This window comes from Micromys minutus, assembly GCF_963924665.1.
Source record: "Micromys minutus genome assembly, chromosome: 5".
NCBI lineage: Eukaryota > Metazoa > Chordata > Mammalia > Rodentia > Muridae > Micromys > Micromys minutus.
Window position 1 is genome coordinate 56,672,239 of NC_137974.1, and position 19,322 is coordinate 56,691,560.

At 51.6% G+C, this 19,322-nt stretch overlaps 1 protein-coding gene across 2 annotated transcripts; it reads left to right on the forward strand.

Moving 5' to 3' along the window:
* Positions 1-406: 406 nt before the first annotated feature.
* On the forward strand, positions 407-16,132 carry MDFI (MyoD family inhibitor; the record flags this gene model as incomplete). 2 transcript variants are annotated; one of them, XM_080917418.1, is made up of 4 exons in its annotated part: positions 407-502; positions 8,394-8,576; positions 11,498-11,725; positions 15,876-16,132. In XM_080917418.1, 4 exons carry the CDS (start codon positions 427-429, stop codon positions 16,130-16,132), a joined length of 744 nt encoding a protein of 247 aa, XP_080773544.1. The 2 variants fall into 2 exon arrangements, with proteins under 2 accessions (XP_080773544.1, XP_080773545.1); XM_080917419.1 differs by lacking the exon at positions 8,394-8,576 and having other exon boundaries at positions 427-502.
* Positions 16,133-19,322: the final 3,190 nt, after the last annotated feature.

Consider the following 19,322-nt stretch of genomic DNA (forward strand, 5'->3'; position numbering starts at 1 on the left):
CTGGCTTCCTGTGGGGGCTCAGGCCTCGGACGCCCCGCGGACAGACGTGTCCTGCCCTGGCAGCAGCCAGTCCTGCACGGGGGAGGGGACGCCTGAGGGGGGCTGAGACAGCGAGGAGGGGGCGGGGACGGGGTGGGCCAGGGAAGAGGGGAGGAGCGAGGGGGCTGGAGCGAGAGAAGGAAGAAGGAAGGGGCGATCGGTGGGTGCGAGTTGGCGCTGGAATGGGAGCCAAGAGCGAGTGAGCGGGGAGGGGGCGCAGGCGTCAGACACCCAGGTGTCGCATGGCGGGGTCCACGAGGTGACCTGCCTGGGCCAGCAGCGCGCAGCTTGCACGTATGCGCTAGGGCACCCACTCCGGTTCCCCACGCACACCCGAGGGAGGCCTGCCCCGCCCGCTGAGCGCAGTTTTCTCCAGGTCCCAGGCCGATGTCCCAGGTGAGCGGTCAGTGCCCTTCTCCCTGCGACGCGCCTCATGGAATCCCCAGCGCTGCCCTGGACCCAGGTAGGAGCGGGTGTGGAAATCGAAGGTAGACCAGCGTGGTGTGGAAAGCTGAGAGTAGTTCTGGGGGTGGGGTTGTTGGTTCTCTTGGAGACATACAGGCGGATGGCCCCCAGGAGCTTGGGTGGGGGTGTGTGAAAGGTCTCAAGATTGGGGACCAGGTCCAAGGGGAGAAGAGGGTAGTAGAGGGCTAGGGTGAGGAATCAGGGCCCGGAGCAGGCGGCCATGGCCGTGCGGAGTTGGCTTCAACTCCCCCTAGCCCAGCTACACACACACACACACACACACACACACACACACACTCACACTCCGTGATGTCTGCCCATAATATTGGGATTTGTGGCCGAACCATTTCTGCCCAGTGTGTAAATATTTATAAGGGCCTTAGGCGGGGTGTGTGGCGGGGGGGGGGGGGGGGGGGGGGGGGGGGGAGGCGGTGTCTGAGTCTCTTCTTCCCTTCCCCCAAACTAAGCAGAATGTAGCTCAAATGCTCTTTGAAAACTTTTGTCTCAGCAACTAGTGGTTAGGAACCTGGCCCCTTCTCTTCTTCCTAGCTGAAGTTCCCTCTGGCCAGTCCCGACCCTGCGTGGCCCTCGCGCGCGCGCGCGCGCACACACACACACACACACACACACACACACACACACATACACACACACACACACACACATACACACACACATACACACACACACACATACACACACACACACATACACACACACACATACACACACACACACACATACACACACACACACATACACACACACATACACACACACACATACACACACACACACACACACATACACACACACACACACACACTACAACATAGTAAAAACGCCCCTTCCCCTACCTCACAGGCTAAACTACCCTGATTGCCCCAGGAGCCTACAGACTAAGGAAGGGTGTGCGGCTCCCTGGGGGGGGACCTGCTAATTTAGTTTTCCTGCCTCTGGCCCTCTCACATTCTAGAGTTTTCTCTGAGGCTCATAAGGACATGCAGATTAGTTCAGAGTCAGGGTAGGCAGGGTGCAGAAGTGTAGGCCCAGATTTTCTGACTTAAACCCCTATTTTGTCTCAGTTGGAAGCCCTGCCTTCCTCCCACCCAAACCAGTCTCTTCTTTCCCCAACACTGCCTCAGTAATGGAGGTCCAAGCCCATCTTGGACCTCAAACTCTCATCATGACTTTGGACAAGTCCTTTCCCCTTCTCTGGCCTGGGTTTCCATTTCCACCTTCCCCAGGCCACCCAAGCTTGTTTATCTATTTGAGGGATGGTCTCAGCTGCTTGTCTACCCAGCCTGGCCTCTCCCAGCTGTAGAGGTGGAGGGTGTCCCAAAACTGAGTGACGTCTGGCCAATGGAGACGAATGTGTCTGTGTTCTGTCTTCACCAACCCTAAGTCCCTGTCTGGTAGAGCCCTTGATTCAAGACTTAGAATTCTAGGGATGCCCTCCTCCAAGGACTAGGATCCTTTAGCGTGGAAGGACAGTGGCTAGCAGGGGGCTGGGAGGCCTTTGTGTCTGGAATTCCTCTCTCTCTCTCCCTCTCTTTCTCCCCCCCCCCCACTCCCATGTTTTCTTGCTTACTTGCTTCCCTTATTCATTTTTTTTCCCTCTGTGCTCTCCCGTGATATCTCTTTACAAGATCCCCTCCCATGTCTGACCTGCTCTCCACCCAGTGGCAAAGGAGGGGAGCAAAGTGGGCTCAAGACAGGCTGTGAAGTCCAGGGGGAGCTGCTGGGAAGGCTTGGTCCTGGGCTGTAATTTGAGGCCCCCAGTGTTCCAGCAAGCCCCCTCCCCAGCCAGAACTGGGCCAGACAATGCAGCTTTTATAACACTTATCCTGTTCTGTTCTGCCTGCTACCCAGGAAGCCCAAACCGCAGGAGACTCAGCCAAAACCCCACAGACTTTGAGGCCAGAATCCCCCATGCTCCCTGTGCGCCCACAGAACAGGGAGGCCATTACACTGTCCCCTTAGAGTAGAAGTTGCTGGCTGAATAGCCAGGGAATGACATGGCCTCCTCTCTCACAGGGCGAAAGAGTGCTGAGCTCTGGTTTGGGCAGGTAGCCAAACGCTCAGATTCTGACTCCCCCACTGGCCTCACCCACTCCTGAGAGCCCCAAGATCATGGCTCCCTAGCCCACAAGATTTCTGCCCAGCGCTGGAAAGTCACATTTCTACCCATGGGTCTAAATTCAATTTCCTGGGAATTGAAGCTTTTAGATCTAAAATAAAACAACTGGATTGAACCTAAGTAGCAGCTCAGACCCTGTCCACTCAGTAGCCTGAGTCTGTGACTAGTGAATTCACACTTGTGAATTGGGCATCAGAAGAGTCCACCTTCTCTGGTCAGCTTAGATGCTACCCCTAATCCTCGATATGGCCCCTCTTTCTCCTTTCCCTAACCTACGGCATTCTGAGCGCCAACACTCAGCCATAGCAGTGCAGAGGTCAACACGAACCACCAAAAGGGAAGGAGACAGGCAAGGGCCGGGTCTGCAGAAACCAGGACTTCATTGCCAAGTTGTCTGTATAACATGGCTGTTTGGAGAAAAGACTGATGTCACAAGGAGTCAGGAAGGCTTTCTGGAGAAAGAGATGATATTGTGGCTAGACCAGGAAGGATGGTAGCAGTGTGGTCAAGAGGAACTATATATGCAGAGGTAGTTTGGCCAGAAGCTACTCTGATAGCCCAAGGGCGTGAGCAAGCTAGTCTGCCTGGAACACAAGACCTCTGTATATTTACTGAAGATGTGTGACCAGAGGCTTTGAATGTCTGGTCAGACAGAGAGTGAAATGTGGGGTTCCAGACATCACTCTCTGGCCGGAAGTCCTGATCTGCTCTCTCTAGAGACAGTCATAGCCCAAAAGGCAGGGGAGCTTAGATGCTCAGATCCACTGTCCGCAAGGACAATGCTGGGGCCTGGACTTGGAGCCCCAGAACAGGAACTGGCTGGGCTTGAAGTGAACCTATCTCACCTGGAAGAGGTTCTCCTCTTTCTTCCTGGCCAGGACCCCCACGCCCCACCTGATGGTCGAGGGAATGCATGATGTCCCTGCTGCCACTGTGTGTCTCCCTGACTTTTCTGTGCAGTGTGTAGATTTACATGTGGAACTTCCTCTCCTTCCTAGAGCTCTGACCTGCTGACCAGAACGATCATGTGAATCCTGGATTTCAGCAGGGCCGCAGGACTCTAGCATGTTTGAGGTCACTGTGTACATTAAAGAATGATGTGCTACCAGGTGACCAGATGGCACCTTCGAGGATTCCAGCTACGGACATCAGTCCCTCTCTATCCTGTGGGTCCTTTGTGCCTACACTGTTCCCTCTTGGCCTTTCCCCACTGCACCTTTCCTCTACCCTCTCTTACACTCACACTTGAGGAGACTCCCTTAAACACCCTCTCCGTAACCAGAGAGCAGAGTCTTTTGGTCACAGAAGGAAAAATGGACTCTTTGGCCTCTTGATTTGCAAGCCCTCCTCCCACCTGTAGCTCTTCTGTCCCACTTATCCCAGAAGTTCTAGTCCTAGCCCAAGTCTCGGGGTCCAGATGCCATGGGGTACCGTCTGCGGAGCAGATGGGTTTGTCTGATGTCTTTTCCTTCCTGCACTGTGGGTCTGACTCTGAGCACATGCTTTGTTCCCCTCTTCTGCCTGCAACTCTGACTTTCCTAGCTTCAGGTCTGCCCCTCTGAGTCCAAGCTGAACCACTGGACTTGGTCCCAGAAAGTCAAATTTCCTACATTGTCAGCTTCCTCCGGCCATGGTCTCTCTAGAACTTTTTGGTTCCTTCCAGGCTCAAGGTCACAAGCCATGTAGGTGATTATTGCTAGAGATGCTTGAATAGATGGGACAGAGATGGGGGCTCCCATCTCCTTAAATCCTCCTCTTCCTTTTCCTTCTCCTCTTCCTCCTCCTCCTCTTCCTCCTCTTCTTCCTCCTCCTCTTCTTCCTCTTCCTCCTCCTCCTCCTCAAATTCTAGGAACTAAAAGAGTAGGAATCTTGATGCTGTCAGGACTGTACACTCTGGTAACCTCAGAAAGAAGCCTGGGGAGCCAAGAGCTTTTGATGACCAGCTGCTGTTACAAACTCCCATCCTCAGTAGCACCGAGTAGAATATGACCCTTCATGCCCGTCACACCAGTGGCTCTCAGGTCCTGGTTCTTCTCAATCTCCCTACCCCAATGATTGTCTAAATCTCAGTTGTAGCTGGTCTTCACTACTTTCTGGGTTCTTTTTTTCCCCCACCCTTTATTCCTGCCCCATTTCACCCCCTAACACTAGATAGGAGAAAAACAAGGATAGAGGGGAGAGAGGAGTTAGTAAAGTCCCTGAACTTAATTTCTTTCCTTTCATGTCTCCTTTGGTCATGGCTACAAATAAACCACAATCAGCCTCCCTAAATGACCAGCAGCCTCAGGCAGTGCTTCTTGGGGCTCTTGTATTTATGAACCCTCTGAAAAGTTCCCGTGATTCCAAATATCACTCAACCACAGATATCTTCTGCAGATGACAAAACCATGCTTCTGCCAAGCATGAGGTAAATCATGGTCCTGCTGTGGACAGTCCATAGCAGCCCCCCATCCCACACCTGGGGTTAAAAGGAAAGCACATTCTTAGGAGATTTCTGTGTTGTTGGGTTGTTTGGTTTTTATTTTTAATCCAGACCTTTTACACTCAGTGGATTTTGTCTTCTCCAGGGTACCTTCTAACATGTCTGTTACACCTACATACACACACCTACCCACAGACACCTAAACATACACAGTAACCTATATACATACACACATCCCTACATACACATACACAAATGCCCATATGCATGTACACACCCCTATATACAAATACCCATATGCCCACATACACCTACACACTATCCTTACCTATTCATACGTACACCTACATGCACACACAACTACAGATACACAAACTTACATGTACACATACCTACACACATGGGAGTGGGGGCTTCTTAAAAAAACTTTTTTAAAGACTTAGTCTTATGAGGCCCAGACTGGCCTTGTCCATGCTCTGTAGTCAGGGCTGGCCATAGCTCTTGGTCATTTTTCCTCTACCTCCCAAATGCAGGGATTATAGTAAGTGGAACCATACCCCACCTGGATCCTACCGGGATCCTTAAAAGCTAACATTATAAGTTCTCTGATTGCTGAACCTGAACTACATGCCTAGCCCTCTTCCTCATCAACCCTCTTGTAAATATACCTTCTGGGATTTATTTTATTTTTATCTTATTTTGAGATGGGTCTAGCTACATAGCTCAGTCTAGACCTCCTAAGTGCTAGGCCTACAGAGCTGCCCCATCAACCCCCACATTCTACAGAAACTCTTTTTTAAAAAAAATATGTATTTATTTTATGTATACAAGTACACTGTAGCTGTCTTCAGACATACCAGAAAAGGGCACCAGGTCCCATTGAAGATGGTTGTGAACCACCATGTGGGTGCTGGGAATTGAACTCAGGACCTCTGGAAGAGCAGTTGGTGCTCTTAACTGCTGAGCCATCTCTTCATTCACTGTTTTGCTTTGGAGAGAGTCTCACCCTGTAGCCCAGGCTGACCTGGAATTCCTGGACAAAAGCTTCTGCCTGAGCCTCTCAAGTGCTGGGATTACAGATGTGAGGCACCATGCCTGCTAGCTTGCTATAATTCTTATCTTGCAGTGTGTATGACAGCCAGTTTCGCCATGATGGGCAGCTCCTTTGACAATGGCCTGGTTTTTCTCATTCTGGTAACCTGGTGCTTGATTAGGTTAGGCATCTTTTAGATGCTAATAAGTGCTGGGGAGGGGGAGGGTAGGAAGGAGAAGGCAAGGTTAGATGGGTAAATGGGATGCTGGCAAATACAGCTCCTCTGGTATGCATCTTGCTTTGAGGGCTGAGTATTTGTGCCTCCTTTCTACACAAGGTAACTCAAATTCTGTAGCAAGCCAGGTGTGGTGGCCCAGGACTCGGGAGGAGGGAGGATTGCCCATTATGTTCAAGACCAGCCTGGCCTACAGAGTGAGACTTTATCTACCAAAGGCGTTTGGGGGTGAGGTGGGGGGAATGAGAGATGGCTCAGCAGTTAGGAACATTTGATGCTTTTGCAGAGTACCAAAGTTCAGTTCCCAGCATCCACATCAGGTAGCCTACAACCTGCTAAGGGAGCCGATGCCCTCTTCTGGTCTCTATGGATTCTGGTGCTCATGTGCACAAATCCACGTGTGTGAATGCACACATGCATACATAGTATTTCAAATAAATAAGCTTTTTAAAAAGATTTATTTATTTATTTTATGTCCATGAGTGCCTGGTCTTCAGATACACCACAAGAGGGCATCAGATCCCATTACAGATGGTTGTGAACCACCATGTGGTTGCTGGGAATTGAACTCAGGATCTCTGGAAGTGCTCTTAACCACTGAGCCATCTCTCTAGTCCCAAGATAAAGTTTTTTTAAAATCATGAAACTTAGTCTTCCTTGGGTCTTTTACATGACACCATGTGGGAGAGTCGGAAGCCCAGGGCCTGGGACCATGAAGAGATGTTTCTAGAGGCCTAGGGCTGGTGTCTGGAACTAGCAGGCTTTTCTTTCTAGAATTTGGACCCAAGTGCCTAATTGCATTCTTTCGTGCCATCTCAGTGTCTGCCTTCCAGTCATGCCAGGGATTCCACCTCGCAGACAGCGTGACATCTCTTTGGCCGTCAACTCTGCTTGTTGATTATGCCTTATTCCAGCCCTGTGATTTGCCAAGGGACATTCGATTTTTCGCATCCTGAATCCAGGCGGTGGGGGCCTCTTACCTTTGGGCCTTACTGCTGTTCCCTTCCATCTTCCCACCCACGTCTATGTAACCTGCCTCCCTGCAGCCCTGCCCTCTGGCGTCTGCTTCTGTTTCTTCTTTCTCCCAGCATGGGAGGTATGAGGGAGACACAGGTAGAGGGGCCTTGCCCTGAGACCACCACCATCACACTGTACAGCACAGAAGCTGGGGTCTGCTAAGAAGCAACTGCACCCCAAAACTGTCATAGCTTAGGCCCCGTGACCCTTGGCTTTGTCCCCAGATCTCCCCAAGCCCAGACGCCAACACTGTAGGCTCTCAGACACCTCCCATCCCCTGAGCTTTCCTGAGAGCCCAAGGTGCCCAACTCTGCTGCTGCCAGGGGAGTTTTTGGGTTGTAGGTGACTTCATTCCCTCATTCCGCCCACCCTGCCCAGAGCCACTCTAATTACATGGGCCTGTGGTTCACCTCTTCCCACTGCTCCTGGCTAGCTCCCGGCCTCTCTTCCTGCCTGAGGTCCCTCCCTGCTCCTCACCCCCAGGTTTCTCTCTCATTTCTCTCCCATGCCAGCATCCCCTCTCCGACCCACTTTCTCTATCTCTGCCTTCTTCCTGTCTCATAGACGCTCCCTGCTTGGGTCTGCCCAGGCCCTGTCTAGTCTTTGTCTTTCTTCTTCCTGGCTTTCTTGTTCATCCCAGACTGTCTGTCACCAGATCTCAGCGACTCAGCCTTCCCCGATTCTCATCTCCCAGCATCTACCATCCAGTGCCTGTCAGTCTTCATAGCTACTCATAGGCTGCAGCAATGAGCAGCTTGTCAGCTTTCTCCTACACTGCATGCCTCTTCTCTCCCTACATCTCTATACCACAGATGTCACATGTATGTATTCACCCATGGACAAATGCTTGCTCACGTATAAGTTATGATTTGGGGAACTATCAATTTGAAAGTCAAATACCACAGCCAGATAGGGTGAGAGCTTGGTGTCTCATAAGGAGACCAGAAGTGAGGGTTCGTTGGGTGCTCTGGGCTGTAGGTCGGACCTGGGCACACGGGAAGACACCAGGAAAACAACCTTTGATCATCTGCTTTCCCCCTAGCCCAGATCATGTCCCTCCTCCCTGGGCTGGAGGTAGCAGCAAGGTCCACTGACCCTGCGGAGGCATCATCAGAAGAGGGCTCCCTGGAGGAGGCCGCACCCTCCATGCCCCAAGACAGTGGTCTTGGGGCTCACCAGACTCTGAACAGCACTGACCTCGATGTCCCCACAGAAGCTGTGACATGTGAGTCCCAGGAACCTGGGGTTTGGGGTGGCAACATGTGGGGAAATCCGATGTGCTATCAGAAGTACAGGTGCGCTGTCTTTGTCCTGGGTGCTGCTGTAGGTGGGGAAGTGTCAGGGAGGCTGTCCCACGAGTCATGTGACATCATGGGCCCTCTCTGCCCTGTAAGAGGCCAGACTCATTTAATCCAGGTTAAGGTTGTAGGGCAAGAGGCACCTTTGCCTCTCAGAATTGGTTTGCTGGGCAGGCCCAGAAGCTGGAACACAGTACAGTGCAGGGCCAGGGTGCAAAGGAAAGAGGGAAGCTCCCCATTGCTCTGAGGAGAAAGGAGTGGAAATTCATCATCTTTACCAAGCCAAGATAAAGATGGAGGCCTCTTGGCCCTCAGGTCCTTTTATAATAAGCAGCTGCTGCCTTCTGTGATCGTACCTCAAAGCGACTTCTGTCTCTGAGTGAGCTTGGATGCTTTCTTAGAGAGGCATCGCCGTAGCTCTTTTATCAAGCCCATTCTACAGATGAGGAAACTGAGGCACAGACCTAGAACAGAGCAGGACACAAGCCTGGGACTCAAGTCTGCTGGCCTCACTCCACTGTGCCCATCTGCCTTGTTGGCACAGGCATTGTGCCTCCTAGACTTCTAGCCAGGGAATTGGGGCCAAGTGTGGAAGTAGGGTTCTTAACTCCTGGGAGAGCAGTGTCCTCAGCCTCCTACACACACAGACACAGGGAGGGTGTCCCAGGTGGGAGTGGGACAGACACCCCTGTGTCTGTGGCCTTGAGTGTTTGCACTATGACTCAACACCACCCCCACCCCTTGGCCACCCCACACCGAAGGCCACAGGCAAGCTTTGTGTCTGCAGCACTCCTAGGGCCCTGGGCTTACCACACATTCCCTCCCTCTGGCCACTGTACCCATGTTTAGGGCAAGGGACAGTGAGGCTGGTCAAAGGTTAAGCCCAGTCATCTGTGTGGCCAGGATGATTCAGGCCTGGCCACTCCCGAGGCTGTGCTGCTGTTTGCCAGGTGCAGGCCCCAGTGTCTGCCCTCGCTCCCAGCGTGTCACCTCTGCTCCCCACCTTGTCACTGGTGTTACCCTACTAGGCCTCCTCCCTCCCCTTCCTAGCTGTGGAATCGTTCAAATTATACCAGTTGGTCCTCACAGTTTTTCATCGGAAAAATGGGCCAATAATAATAGATCACTGTGATGTTCAAAGACTATGTGTAATCCACCTTGCCCCTAATACCTATCCAAACATATCTACTTACAAGAAGTTACCTACTCAAGACATCTTAACTAGCTACTGCTTAAAAGACATGATTATATAAGGGCTGGAGAGATGGCTCAGCGGTTAAGAGCACTGACTACTCTTCCAGAGGTCCTAAGTTCAAGTCCCAGAACTCACACTAAAGCTCACACTTGTAACTCCAGGATCTGACCCCCTCACACAGATGTAATGCATGCAGACATAACCAATGCACATAAAGTAAAAACAAATTTTAAAAAATTTCTTTAAGTGACTATGTGAATGTAAAAGATTATTTCCCAGTTCCTCGGTCCCCAGCTTTTGCTGAATCCAGCTCAAATCTCAAATGGGTTCCGCTTCTGAGACTTGTTAGTTGTGTAGCCTTGGGAAAGTTACTTACTGTCCCTCTCTGCAACTTTGTTTCTTTATCAGTGAAAAAAGATAGTGATCCAGGCATGGAGGTCTACACCGATAATCCCAGAACCTGGGAAGTGGAGGCAGGAGAATGAGGGATTGAATAGGATGATTGTCAGCTACGGGGTCTGAGTCTAGCTTTCTCTATAAAAGATCCAATGGAGGAAAAAGAAAGTTTTATAAAGAGGATTCCATGAGAAGTCAGTCAGCAAGTGCTGAGGACAGTTTCCAGCCAGCACACAGCCAGTGTCCAGCCCCCTTCTCACCCGGGCACCTGAGACCTCCAGTAAAATTTAAATCCACAAGGTAGCCTGGAGAAGTCAGGGCTCAAGGGGTCAGCTAAGAGCTGGAAATACCCTGTTTACAGGAGACACTCAGCAGCAGGGTGTTCCAGACCTCCTGTGACCCACTTCTCCTACCAGCATCACACACACACACACACACACACACACACACACATACACACACCCTCACACATACACACACCCTCACCTCCTACTCAGTTGAGGATCCTTTGGTATCTACAAGAGAGCGGAGGATTTGGGGGACCCCCGCAGGCTCAGCTTCCTAAAATTGGTTGCTTAGGCTGGGAGGGTTAACTGGCCTTCCGGGAGGTTTCTCACCTACCAGCCCCCACCCCTCCCCCATCACTCAGACCCAGAACCTCCCTCCGCTCTCAGCCCACAGCAGCAGGGCTGGGTGGGACTCTGCAGGGCTGAAGGAAAGAAGCAGGGAAAAAAGGGGCTGCTGTGAGGGGCCCTTGAGTCCAGGGCCAAGAATGCATCTCCAGATGTTCCCAATAAGTCACCCACAGCACCAAGGGCGAAAACAGCTGGGGGTTTGGCAGAAGCCAAGGTGAAGGTTAACCGATTCGCTGCCGGCTTAAGCCACCCCAGCCAGCCTTGTCTCCCCTACCACACCACTCTAGCCCAAATCCCAGAGCCTAAAATAAGAGAACAGATTTCATGTGGGTAAGAAAGTAGGGTCCCCCCAACCCCGTGCCCGCTTTGTACCTCTAGTTTGGGGCTTGGTTTTTCTGAAATGAGCACTGCTAAAGGAGTTGGGAGCTGAGCCCTAGTCTGCCACTATTCTATACTGTCACTGTAGGCTAGTCATTTCTGCGTTCTGGGCCTCAGTTTCTCCATGTAAAGAAGAAAAATCCGCCTGCGCGGCCCTGAGGTGCATCTAGGAATGAAGCAGGCAGGATTCAAACTGATCACTAGAGGATAACCCTCTTTCCTCATCACCTCTTCATTTTTCCAGCCCAGCCTCAAGGGAACCCCCAAGGCTGCACCCCACTACTGCCAAATGGCTCCGGCCACGACCACCTCTCAGAACCAGGCAGTGCGGGGCACGCGGAAAACGGTGCTCTGGGCGGGCCCAAGGCCCACCGGAAGTTGCAGGCACATCCATCTCTGGGCAGCCAGGCCGGAAGGAAGAGCAAAGGCAGCACCCGGTCAGCCTCACAGGTCCCCCTCCAGGCACAGGAAGGTAAGGCCCCTGCTGCCCCGCATCCACAGACAGGCAGCATCCCCAGCGTGTTGCTTAAGCAATGCACAACTCAGCGGGACAGCACTTAGGAGCCTGAGGTCAGAGGATCAAGGCCATCTTGAGCTACATAACAAGACCCTGTCTCAAGAAGTAGCAAGAAACCAGGTGTGGTGGCGCACATGGCTATAATCCCCCGGTACCCACGGGGAGGGAAAAGAGTACTTACTCCTCCCACAAGTTGTCTTCTGACCTCCACATGTGTGGGGGATGGTGTCTGAGCAGTTCAATGGCTGCAACAAAAAAAAAAAAAAAAAAACGCCATGACCATAAAGCAAGTTGGGGAGGAAAGGGTTTATTTGGCTTTGCACTTCCAAGTCACAATCCATCATCAAAGGAAGTCAGGACAGGAACCCAAGCAAGGCAGGCTCCTGGAGGCAGGAGCTGACGCAGGGGCAGTGGAAGGGTATTGCTTGGTGGCTTGCCCAGCCTGCTTTTTTATAGAACGCAGAACCACCAGCCCAGAGAGGGCACCACCCACAATGGGCCGGACCCTTCCCCCATTGACCACTAATTAAGAAAATACCTTACTGCTGGATCTCAGGGAGGCATTTCCCCGACTGAGGCTCCTTCCTCGATGATGACTCTGGCTTGTGTCAAATTGACGCACAGACCCAGCCAGTACATTTGTATAGAAAGGTAGGCCTCCAGCTTCCAGTGAATCATCATCCGTGGGACCACAGGAAAAAAACAGCTAGAGGCTAAGCAGAAGCTAAGGTGAAAGGTAACGGGATTAAGCCGGGCGCCTGGACCCCTTGGACTCTGCTGTCCCGTTTGACTTAGTAAACCTTACAAGGTACATCTGGGCCGATCTGGCATTAGCTGCCTTATTTCTGGAATCAGGAAATGTTCACAAGGCGGCTGTAGGGTGCATGCTTAGCAGGGGATGACTTTCTTTTCCCAGCACCAAAGAAATGAAAAAAAAAAAATTCTTTTTGGAGTGGACCACCTGTTTAGTTAAAGTGATAGGAGAGAGTAGAACAGGGGTGGTGGCAATGTGGCCGGGGTGGTGGCTCAGGTGTGTGTGGTGTTGGGAGTGGGGACAAAGTACAGCAAGGGAGGCCAAAAGTTTTCAGATCGGACACACAGCTGCTGTTCCAACCACACAGAGCCTCCTCTGGCTGCCTAGGTCAGCAATCAGCTGGTTGGGTTTTTTTTTTTTTTTTTTTTTTGTTTTGTTTTTTAAATAATTATTTATTTTATATAGATGAGTACAACTGTGGCTGTCCTCAGACACACCAGAGAAGGGCATCAGATCCCATTTCAGATGGTTGTGAGTCACCATGTGGTTGCTGAGAATTGAACTCAGGACCCCTGGAAGAGCAGCCGGTGCTCTTAACCACTGAGCAATCTCTCCAGTCCTCAATCAGCTGGTTTTGCCCAGGTCTCCTGTTCATGCTGGGGGACCCTGGCCTAGCAACCTGAAAACAGGGTAGTGGGGCACTTGTTATTGTTAAGATGCATTTATTTTATTTATGTGTGTGAGAATTCTGCCTGCACATAGGTATGCACACCATGTGTGTCCCTGATACCCTCAGAGGCCAGAAGAGTGTATCAAATCCCCTAGAACTGGAGTTACAAATGGTTGAGAGTCACCGTGTGGGAGCTGGAACTAGACTCAAACCCAGGACCTCTGGAAGAAAAAGAAGTTCTAACCATTGAGCCATCTCCGTGGAACCCCTGCCCTACCCTCCCCCACACCCCCACACACACCACACACACCACACACACACACACACACACACACACACATGCTGGTGTGCTTTTGTTAATGCTTTCTGAAGTGTCACCCCTGGGGGCAGATTCTACCAGAAGTATTTTATGACAGACAGTCATTCACTTAACTTGCCCTAGGGGTGGGGAAGTGGCTAAGTTAGGTGATAGACCAAATGACTAGCATGTTTAAGGTCATGGGTTCAAATCCCTGTGGTGCAAGAAAATAAATAATATAACTCTTGTGCATTCTGGGCATCTGCTCTATGCTAGGGTCCCAGCCCTTGCCCTCCTTCGGCTGCCATGAACGAGGCACACGTGATCATCATCATTCCTGTGACAAGGGCAGGTAGAGAGGTTCCATTAGCATGGGAACACCCACACCAGCCCAGAAGGCTGCAGAGGGGGTGTAGAGTCTAGAGGGCAAGGTAGTGAACTTGAACATGGAAATGTCTGGTAATGGGTATGATAGCATTTGGCAGGTAGACTGAGACGCTAGGCACCTAGGAACTCTGAGAAAGCCTAATTAACTATGCCAACTATGTTGTAGGGTACAAAGATGGCCCACTGACACACATGGATGGTTGCAATGGGCTGAGGGTTTTAATTATAGCAGTAATTTACCACATCTGCATTTGAAGAGAACTGCTGTATACAAACTGAGCTTAGATTGATGACCAGACATCCTCAAAGGATGCTGGATAGCATGAGTCAGCAAAGGGCAGTTCTGGTGGGGATGGATGGGTGCTCTGTCCCCTGGCCTGGCCTTTGGGGCTTACTACCCAGGACTCAGCAGTGCAAAGAACTATAGCTCACTAATTCAGCTGAGCCCCTACTGTGTTCACTTTGTGTAGCCCAGGCTGGCCTCAAATTTTGTGTAGGCAAGGATGACTTTGAGCTCCTGGTCATCTTGCCTCTACCTGCCGTGATCTGGGAATACAGACGTGCAGAATGCAGAACTCCAGCTTTTATGCAGTGCTGGGGTAGAACCCGGGACTTTGTGCATGCACTGACTGAGCCACATCCTGTTCAGGGGACTTGTGACACATCTGTGAACATAACAGACCAAGGGTCTGGTGAAGTATGGGATGTCCATCCATCAGCTTAAAGGCTGTGACTTGGTGGGAGGTGACAGAGCAGGGTGTGCCAGGGCGAAGAGAGGCTCTGTTTTCCCCTGGGCAGGAGTAGTGGAGCCTGTCCCCAGCTAGGAGGTGACATTGGGAGAAATAATGAGAACGGGGAGTGAGAACATTTCAGACAGAGTGGCTCTGGTTTGTCAGTGTGGACCAGGTAAAGTAGTGGGTGTCCAGGGCTATGCAGGAACAGTGAGGTCTCTGGGCCTGAGGACCACCAGGAACCTAAGGGGGAATCCTTTGGGGTTTGGGTCAGTGATGGCTCCGAGCAAACTGGGGGTTTGATATATAGCCTCTCTTTTTAGTTTTCATTTCTCAGCCTCTGCTTTTAAAGGCTCCTTCCTGCCTGTGGGATAAACAGCAGGTTGGTAAGGTGTGGTCAAAGACCAAGCTTAGGGAGTTCAGTGCTTGAGGGATACATATGTGTGTGTGTGTGTGTATATATATATATATATATATAATTTACTTATTTATTTATTATATATAAGTACACAGTTGCTGTCTTCAGACACACCAGAAGAGGGCATCAGATCCCATTACAGATGATTGTGAGCCACCATGTGGTTGCTGGGAATTGAACTCAGGACCTCTGGAAGAGCAGCTAGTGCTCTTAACCACTGAGCCATCTCTGCAGCCCCCAGATTCTATATTCTTGTTTATTTGTTTATTTTTGTTTGTTTTTGTTTTGAGACAGGTTTCGTATACCCCAGTCTGACCTCAAGCTCACCACGGAGCTGAGCATGACCTTGAGCTGCTGATGCTCTTGCCTCTGCTCAAATGCTGGGATTAGAGATGTGTGCCACCGTGCCCAACTCACACAGCATCCAACCCAGGGCTTCCCGCGCGCTAGACAATCGCTATATTAACTGAGCCACATCTTTAAGTGGCCAACCTCTGTGCCTCAGTTTCCTCCCTTGTAGAATGGGGCTAGTTAACAGCCCACATCATAGAGCTGTTACCAGAGGCTTAGATGAATGTCCTTACAGCTGTGTGTGGACGACCTCTTCACCCACATGCCTATTAACTAATTAAGACTCCTCATGTAGACGGTCTGGGCTCCCTGAAATTCCCCACTTGGCTGCTGTGCCTATAAAGAAATTGGGCAGCCCCACAAGCTTCATTTGCTTCTTGGGTTAGAGGGAACTATGGGAGCTAAGTGAAATGGCAGGCAGTCAGCAGCTCTGTTGGGCTATTGTGACCGGGGCTCCCTTGCTCTGGCCTCTCACTCTCCTGTCCGATGCCCACAGATTGCTGTGTCCACTGCATACTGTCCTGTCTGTTCTGTGAGTTCCTGACCCTCTGCAACATCGTCCTGGACTGTGCCACCTGTGGCTCCTGCAGCTCCGAGGACTCCTGCCTCTGTTGCTGCTGCTGTGGCTCTGGCGAGTGTGCAGATTGTGACCTGCCCTGCGACCTGGACTGTGGCATCGTGGATGCCTGCTGCGAGTCGGCCGACTGCCTGGAAATCTGCATGGAGTGTTGTGGACTCTGTTTCTCCTCCTGATGCCACAGGGTGGCTCCAGAGCTGCCCCACAAAGCTTGACACCTCCCCTGACCCCGGGGTCCCCTCAGAATCCCAACCCAGCTGTGAGAAGGTGGGATGCTCAGAGGGGCCACCTCAGCCACGGAACAGGTCTGCTTTCAGACGCATAGCCTGGTCCCCTCAACGGGTGACCAGGAACACGCCATCTAGAGCCTGGTAGGACAGAACCAGTTGGCTGCCAAGACTCAGAACACTGTGAACGGTAGGGGAGGGGGCCAGAATGGGAGGTAGGCCCGTGTTCTTCTCTACCTCTGCTCCAGGTGCCTGCCACCCTCAGCTTACCCCAGCTTTGAGGACAGAAAATGTGAAAAGGCACCTGTCCCGCCACTCGTCAGTCCCCCCTCCCTTCCCCAGCTCATGTACTGGGCTCTTGTGGGAGCCTAACCCATATAGCGACCAAAAGGAAGGGTTTTAGGGTGGGGGTGAGTGGGTGGGGCCAATATGGAAAAGACTGGAAGGGGGTAGAGGGAGGGTCTGTTCTATTCATTGCTGTAAATAAAGATGTCTGTTCAGTCTCCACTTGGGGCTCTTTACAGAACCTATAGACATAAATGCTGGAAAGCAAACCGCTCCCTCGGCCTCCGGCAGCACCTTGTATGGGGCTGAGGTGGGCTAGTAGGTAAAACACTTGCCACACATGTTTGAGGCCCGGCTTTGATGGAATCCACATACAAGCTGGATACGGAAACCTGTGTCCATCATCCTGGTGGACCACAGCAAGATGGGAGGCAGACAGGAGAATCTCTGGACACTTGAAGGCCAGCTGTCACACAAGAAACTGTTTAAACAAGACAAGAGGGCTGACTCTGAGGTTGTCCTGAGACCTGTCCATGCACTCTATACACACACACACACACACATACCTGCACAGCCTGTGGGCAGGCCTGTGCCGCTCTCTTCTGCTTTTTTCATCCTAAGAAGATGCACTGCCCTTCTTGGCCCGTGATTTCTCTTCCAGCAGTAATGGGAAAAGGACAGACCCGATCCACCACTGTCCCCGCTGCCCAGCAGCTGACAGCAGAGTCCAGCAAGGGAAGAGTTAACCTTGGCACAGGGTAATTAACAACAGCTGTGTTCAGGCTTTGATTAATCCATCTCCCAAGACTGCAGCTTCCCCAAGCTTCCCTCTGGAGTTGCTCCAAGGCACTGGCTGACCCTGTATCAGCTGCAGTGGGATACCTAAGAAGGGGTCACCCGAGGCCTGCACACCCTGACTTGTACCTGAGTTTCTGGGGGTTGTGGCAGATGTGGCCTGAACAAGAGTCGTATTCCGTGGCTCAAGTCCTTTCCCCAGTTGCCAGAGGCAGAGAAAGAAGGAAGTGATTGTCAAGACCACAGGAGCCTCGGGTCATGTCGAGTGACCCATTCAGGCAGAGAGGAGGATGTGGCCAGCACTGTCAGGCCTGGGTGGCACTGAGCATCACTGGGGTGCACAGGGCCACAGGGACCAGGATCAAGTCACAGGGCAGGGAAGAGTCCAAGGGAGAGACTTGGCTTAGATGGCACTCAAAGATACGGGTGCCGACTGCTTCCAGACTTGGTGGCTACAGTGGCTTCTGGCGGGGAGGGATACTAGAAAAATGGCCGGTGGCAATCCGAACTCTCTTTAGGAGTGTTACGGATCAGTGGGCTTCCTTACAGAAGCTGAAGGTTGGGATAGACCCTAAAGGGGACTTCTGCCCCACACGGCCCATGCCGAGGGCCTTACTTTACCTATTTCCCAGATCTCTAACGTCACCCTGGAAACAGGCAGGAACTGCCTGGCATGTCACAATCACACCAAGAGAAAAGCACGCAGGACCCTTGTGGCCATTTGTCGATATTTGTTTGCAATTTTTTAGTTATTTTGATGTCTAAGGTTCAAGAGTCCAATCTGCATTTTATATGTATGGTCTTGCTTGTTTGAGACGGGTTCTCTCTGTGTAGCCCTGGCTGTCCTGGAACTCACTCTGTAGAGGTAAGTGGCAGACTGTTGTATTCTGGTCTCAGTGACAGGACTGAGGCAGAGCCACTGTTCCATGGACAGCTGGCTCCTGGATGGATGGCTCCTGGATGGGTGACTTGGCATAACATATCCGTTATGTGAATGTGCTATCTCTGAAGAATGTTCCAGAAATCAAAAGGTAGCTGTATTGGCACATGCTGTAATCCTACACTCTGGAGGCTGAGCGAGGTTAAGAGTCAGCCACAGAGTAAGACCGTGTCTCCGGTAATGACTCTGAAAGTGGCGTCTCTGTCCCCGTGAGTGTTCACGACACTGAAAGCACCCCAGTGGACCCCCGGGGATGTCCACCAGCCTCCATGCACATGGCCTCAGGCTGGCCCCGTCTCCACTGCCCTCAGCTCTTCTCCTCAGGAGCTCGTGCAGGGCTTTCCGCTCAGCCGCTGGCAGCCTCAGATCTCCCGAAGTCTGGGAATGAGGGCTGAGAGGAGTCAGCAGCCAGGGCAAAGGGAAGGGTGAAGGGCTCTGACCGATCCGGCATCTGGCCCAGGTGGGCAGGAAGCCCCTCCTGGCCTGCCTCTCTGCACACACACTGCTGGCAGAGGCAGGAAGAGGCACCTCAGCAGTCCAAACACTGATTTCCTGTTGGAGGCTCCAGGCTGTTTTCTTTAGGATAGTTACTGAATCCCCAGAGCTGAACAGGATGGGGGCAGGACACACACAGGAAGGATTTAGTCAGACACCAGCACACACATGTGCGTCTCACACACATGTGCGTCGTACACACACACACACACACACACACACACATACACACCTTCATACCCATACACTCCCACACACAATTTCATATACAAATTCATTCCTATGGTATTTCTTCACACACCCTCCTCTATGTGTACACCCCTTGCTTCATACACACACACATACATTTTCACACATCACACACATGTTCACACACCACACACACACTCACACATACATCACACACACACATTCACACACCACACACCTCACACACACACATTCACACACACATACCTCTCTCTCTCTCACTCACACACACACACAAACACGTTCTACATAGTCACGTGGCATCCCCTTATTCTATGTTCCTCACATTAGAGGGGATAAAGCTGAGGAGTCCCAGGGAAGCTGTCACTGGCCTGAACCAATGGACCTCGTGTTCTGGGTCTAAGTTGCTGCACT